Source organism: Sphaerodactylus townsendi, linkage group LG08 (genome assembly GCF_021028975.2).
Source record: "Sphaerodactylus townsendi isolate TG3544 linkage group LG08, MPM_Stown_v2.3, whole genome shotgun sequence".
Taxonomy (NCBI): domain Eukaryota; kingdom Metazoa; phylum Chordata; class Lepidosauria; order Squamata; family Sphaerodactylidae; genus Sphaerodactylus; species Sphaerodactylus townsendi.
The window spans coordinates 22,010,062-22,016,364 of NC_059432.1; the positions used below are offsets into that span (position 1 = coordinate 22,010,062).

Sequence of the window (6,303 nt, forward strand, 5' to 3'; positions counted from 1 at the left end):
TACTAAACGCCATTCTAATCTGTGTAGGAGGAATTTTCCTAGAGGATCTTGCAACACTGCAAGAGCCTCTGGGACAGCAGAAGGTGTAATGAGTGAGCAGCTAGTGGTAGCAAAGAGCATCAGCAGTTCTTTCTGCTGCTTTGCGAGTTGCAGCTTGCTCAGCTTCCTGCGCGGGTTGGAAGATTTGTGTGGGACTTGGTATCTGCTTACTGATACCTGTCTCTGCCGCTGAGCTTGATACCATGTTTTCTTTTAAACAGAAATGCTGGCTTAGGAGTCTGTTCGATGACTTGCCGAATGGGTGGCATTTTGGCTCCATTTGTTCCCTCTATGGTAAGTGCATATTTTCTTTCTGTTGAGAAGCTGATGTCCCAACATTATTGTCCAAACATTGCAAACAGGAGAGTTGGCTTTGAGAGAGAATGGCTTGCTAATGGCCATATCACCATTTCAGGAGAGAGTCCAGAATTGAAGTGCAGATCTCCTGTGTTACTGACCAGAGTCTTCGCCATTGTTCAATACCAACTCTCAGTATATCTGTTCTTCCCCTCCCTTTCAGCTTTGAAACCCATTCACACCTTTATTTTGTACCATTATTTTTTTCATCCCTGTCCATGCAATCAAATCAGAGTATTGTGAGGGGCGGGGGGGGGGGGGATTGTGTAGGAGAGGAGGACTTGGATTTAAAGTAGTGGGTAATAGATGTTTCTGTGTTCATAGATTAGTTATATGCATTGTGTGCAACTGGGCATCAATTGGGCATCAATTGATGGAGGATTCCTTGTTGATTTGTTTTAGAAATCTCTTGGTCCATCGGTACCATTTATGATCTTTGGCATCAGTGGGTTGTCCGCCGGTTTCCTGACTCTTCTGCTTCCAGAAACTCTTAACAAACCCATTGCGGAGACTATGGAAGACTTGCAGACTCCTGTCTACCAAACGCTTAAAAACAAAAAGGCAGAGTAAAAATGATTTTTTGTTTCTAATTTTAAGATATAATTGATATACTGTCCAGAATGATGTCAGAGTTTTTCATTCTTTTGAAAACTCTTCTGTTCTTAGGTTTTTTCTCCTCAAAAGCAGGTTTTTTTCTCTCTGAACCCACGAACGATAGCTACTGTATGGTGATAAAACAGATGGCATTCAACATTTTGAGCAGTGACATGCCTGACAAGAGTCCTTGTGTCATCTACTTTCTAGCATGCTTGCCTTTGCTTAGTTATAATACTGACAAGTAACTTAATATTTGATATAAGGAAGAATTCTTGGTTTCAAATTTCTTTGTTAGAAAAGCCATCTGGAAGGTTTTGTAATAGCAGATGAATGGCAGATAAAACTTATGAAATTCTAAAGTAGCTTAGTTTTGTATATTTACTGTCATTGATAGATTCACTGTGGTTAGTTTAAAAAGATGAATTTCAAGTTTGGTGACTATGTTGTTATGTTGGCATTTGAGAATTACAGATGTTTAATAGCATCTTTTAAAGTTTTTCCCAGAAAAACCCAATGTAAAATGAAATTATCTCAATAAGACCTTTTTTTGTTTTGCTTGGTGTACCGCCAGTAAACTTTTATTGACCCTCTTCTCTGGTTGTGTGTGTTTGTGTGTCTTTATGTGATTATTGTTTTATTAAATATATGTATTTTAAGAGTGTTTTAATATCTTGATCACTTCTTTTGGGACCCAGTTTGGGTGGAAAGACAGCATATAAATGTTTTAAATAAAATAAATCTTTTCTCACAAAAGAATGGAATGGGGTGGACATTTTATGAAAATAATAATTTGTCATAAGATATGCAGATTACTGATTTTTCAGTTACATTCAGTTGAGAAAGTGAGGACACGGTAATGTTGTTGCATATACACAGCTGATGGCGTGGCAAAAACTGACATGCTTTTACAGATTCTGAAATGTAGTAAAGCACTTGAAATAGTTGGGCTCAATTGAAATGAGCAGTTGGAGCTTTTAACATAGCTCTTGTTTGTAAAATCAGCTTCTCTTTTTTCTTTTAAATTTATTTAATTTTTATTTAATTTTAAGCTGTATTATGTATTTAATTTATTTTAAACTGTATTATTTATTTTAATTGATTTCATATTTCTATATAGCTTGCTGCTCTGAGCCTGTCTTCAGTTGGGAAAAGGCAGGAAATAAATCTAATCAAATAAAAATGAATTTTTACATAAGCCTGAGGAAACTGGTCATCGAAAAATTTTGTTCAGCATTCTAACTATTCACATTTTCATCTGTTTTAACAGGTAAATCTGTTAGAAGAAAAGAGTTAACATTTCAAAAAACGTTGTGAAGCGCCTTCTGGTGTGATGTTTTCTGTGCTGAGGTGTGGCACCATCAAGATAATCACACTGCAATGCTCAAAGTTTTGTATGATTTATAATATGTTCAGTTATTTATTTTTATCCAGACATTAGTGGTGAATACGGAAATAAGGAAACTTCTAAGGAAAAATTAAGTGGTCAAATTGTTAACTTGAAATACTGGACTGTTGTTAAGAATGCAGTAGCTGCATAAAATTCAAAGGAAAGAATCCCAGATTGATTGGATGTCAGCATTTTGGTTTAGCTTTTTAAATTGTAATCTTAAACACACTGTTATGCATAAAATATCAATGTTTCTGCATCTGTGTTTAGGCTTATTTATATGGATTTAGGATTCTGCTTTGTCACATACCTTCCGATTGGAAGACTGCACAACAACCTGGAATATCTAGACATGTTTTGGTTCTGACATTTTACATATGCTGTGCAATTCCAGTTCATGCTTTGTAATGAACGTTCCACTATTTATAAAGACCAAAGATGCCTTTTGCTACTATTTCTATTACCTTGCAGCAATTTGATTTATCTGAAGTATGGAAACAGTGTCATTTGTTTGCATATGTAGCAGTGCACATGTGCTGCAGAAAACAGGTAAATGCTGAAGAAGCTATTGTGGGTTTCATTTGAAACAGGTACTGATTTGAGTTATATTTGAATCCAGTATTGCTGCAAATCACTGCACAAACTAGCTTTATAAGCTAATGAGAGGAGTGTTTTGTACAGCATGCCGTCCCCATGCTAATGGATTCTTTTCCTCACCGGACCCTTTATTTATATGGAGAATCCTGAAAGTTAAAAATAATATTTTGACAAGCTGGTATTATATAGGCCAGCATCCTGCAATGTGTGATAGCTAAGCAGACTTCTGTCAGCCTGTTCAATCATGTTGATGTCTGGCAAAGTTTCAACTGACTCAGCTCTACATTTATAGTTTGTGGTTTTAAGGTCAGCTTTTGAAAGTTATATACAGCTAAAAAGCCAAAATCTTTAAGTGATTGCCACTTGTTATTAATTGATTATCCCAGTTCTCCCATCAGTAATAAACTGGGCAGAGACCAGTTTTTTTTTCTTTTATGCATTCCATTTTAGCTTTAGATCACAGTCAGCTGTTCTGAAGCGTCTTCTGGCACTCCCTCGCTTTCCTTTATTGGTCATGTCAAAGTAGTTGAAAAAGATGAAGACCAATTTTATGTGGAGTTTTACATCCTTGTACTATAATAAAAATTATTATGGAAAGCTTTATAAGTCTATATTTTTATAATAAAAATGCAACATAAAGTTCTGGTTGTGGAAGAGTGAGATGCAAAGGTAATTCTCTCAGGACACGCTGCCATATCATGAAATGATTCGTACCTTAGATATGTAATGTATCTTTATAGAGGCTGTTTTGTCTGCCTTTTGTTCCCCGTGGTGTAAAAGATGGATAATAAACAACAATTTCCATTTAAATGGGTAGGTGTTCTGTAGTTTGTCTTATTAACTTTGAAATGATCCTCCTAAGATTATACTAAAATGTAGGTGATTTGTCAAGGTAGCTTCCTGTGTGTGGTTGTCTCAGAATGGGACAAATATGACCCTTAAAAATTAGAATGAAAGGGCATGCGTGTCTTCACATACCCACAGGAACTGGACAACAGAGGTGAATTAAGGAGCTGCCTTGCCTTGTGTTGTATTGCAAATTGAACTGTAGTAAATTGAACCATCTGTGAGTTTGACCAGAAGAATCTTGTTGCATTCTTCAGCTTTTCTGAAGAATAAGAATTTTGTATTTTTCCTGTTTATTTACCTAATGTAGTTTCTCGGGATTACTAAGGTCAAAGAAGATGGCTGAGTATTTCTATACCCTGGAGTCTGTTTTGCACTCTCAAACCATAACGGTACTCTGAGGACATCTCAGTAGAACACCGAGGAAGAGAATCATTAACAATAGTCTAGATGGGGTGAATAGCCAAGGTGCTTAAGACACAATCTGGCTGGCTTCTTAATTAGCTAATTATAGACCTTTTGGGTTCCCCTGGAGACGACCTGTTTCAAATGCTAGATAGTTGCAAGACAAAGTGTTGCTGCTGTTCATGGGAATGGTGTTTATCACTGCACAGTCCTTTATGACAAAGGATTTATGGGAAATGCCTTTAGCAGTTTCCTCTTTTTGTTGTATTCAGCCTACCTCTAATTCTCTCACTGTATGGGATTCCAGCTACTCCCATTCAAGGGTTGCTGTTAATATTTTACCAGGCACTGTTCTCAGTATTGCAGCCCAGTGACTGATTCCCAGAGGCTCTCAGATACTTCCTGTACCTTTCTAAGACTTGAAGAACGTTGCTCACAGCCAGCCCTTTTACTTTTGATAGGAAAACAATGTAAAATTCCCTCAATTTCTGTGACAAGCTATAAGAACAGCATTGCTGGATCAGGCCAATTTACCAGCATCCTATTTCACACAGTGACCCACCACTTATTCTGAATAGCTGACAATAAAGCATGGAGGCCAAGGCCTTCCCCTGAGGTTGCCTCCTGGAACTGATATTCAGTGGTTTACTGCCTCTGAACATTGAGCTTCCCTAAGTTACCATGGCTGGTTGCCACCAGTGGTGGGCCTATTCTCCATGGATTTATCTAATCCCCCCCACCCCCTTAAAGCCATCTATGCTTGCGGCCATCACTAAAACCTCTTGCCAAATTCCAGAGGCAATACTTGTCAGGAAATTTCAAGGGTATATTGTTAATACACAAATCTTATGTTAACTTTTACAAAAATAGCCTTCTTCAGTTTATGAAGTATTCAGACAGAAAGTTCACTGTTTCAGATTTATTCTGAACCTCAAGGGCGCTCTAAATCTGGAATATGAGGTAAAATGCCTTTAGATTTATTTGATGTTTTCTGTGCATCAACAGGTAATTTTTGGCTGATCATCAAATATGATAACATTGCGTACGAGTTACACAATTCCGGAGTGATTGACATCCAATACCGTAGAAACCCCTGGAACAGTCTCCCTGCTCTAGAGAATGAGGAAAGCCTAGGTGAGGCTGTAAGGTTGAACTATATAAGCAAGTGTTTGCTAGTTTAAGTATTTTTGATTTTTTAGGATAATTTTTTTTGCAGATGCTTCTACTCTGAGGATCCCCTGTGCCCCAGGAGCAACATTCTGGGGGTGTCAGACTGCAACTGGAGGGGGGAAATTGGCAATAATTTCACTCTTCTACTGGCCAAAGTGGCTTGTTCTGGTGAAAAAGGGCCTTGGTTCTGTCTACTGGATTGGATGCAGACTGATGATTCTGTTCACGGAACTTGATTTTCTCCCCTGAAATGTCCCCTGAAATCTTGTTTCTAGGATATTCCCTCTCTGCCAAGAGTAGGATTGGGGTGGCATCCAAGCCATTGTGTTCTTCAGCCTCCAAGCATTGTGAAGGGGTGTGCTGTTCTTGTGGCAGGCTACCTATGCATGGTTCTGAGGAGACAACATGCTTTCATTTCCATGCGTTCAGTTGTCTAAAGAACTTATAAAGTGTATCTCCCAAGGTAGCAATATCAACTCCATGGTGCATGGAATGCTTACCTCTGGGCTGTTCACTGCACAGTGGGGTTGTAGTGAGGTCTCCTCATGCTTCTCTGTTAACATGATGAGGCACTCACTGCACAGCTTGTCTCCTGAACTCTCCCAGGTCTGCTTTTCCTAGTTCTCTTAACTCTGTCCACTCTTAAAGGCACAGATCTCATCACATCTGGTAGGCTGAAGATTGCTGGCTTTGTAAAAGCATTTAAATTATATCAATATTGCTGCTATAGCAGTTATATCAATATTGTAGCCCTCACCAAAAAAATAATCCCTCCCCAAATGAAAGAGGCAAAGCAGTTCTCTGGATCATAGACTGCTGATATTTTCTCCCCCTTTCTTCCACATATATACACTCTTCCTGCCGCTGCTGCTTCAGGAAGAGAGAGGCTTGTTATTTTGATGTTC

At 38.3% G+C, this 6,303-nt stretch overlaps 1 protein-coding gene across 3 annotated transcripts in view; it reads left to right on the forward strand.

Annotated features, from left to right (window-relative positions):
• LOC125437717 (solute carrier family 22 member 15-like) overlaps positions 1–3,787 on the forward strand; it is a 38,055-nt gene extending 34,268 nt beyond the window's left edge. For 2 of the 3 annotated variants that reach the window (XM_048505580.1, XM_048505582.1), the window contains exons 10-12: positions 261–333; positions 799–957; positions 2,261–3,787. In XM_048505580.1, coding sequence (XP_048361537.1) covers positions 261–333; positions 799–957; positions 2,261–2,287 — 259 coding nt within the window. In that variant the 3' untranslated portion in view covers positions 2,288–3,787. Of the gene's footprint in view, positions 1–260; positions 334–798; positions 963–2,260 lie in introns of all 3 variants that reach the window. The other variant, XM_048505581.1, reaches the window with a different exon arrangement.
• Positions 3,788–6,303: the final 2,516 nt, after the last annotated feature.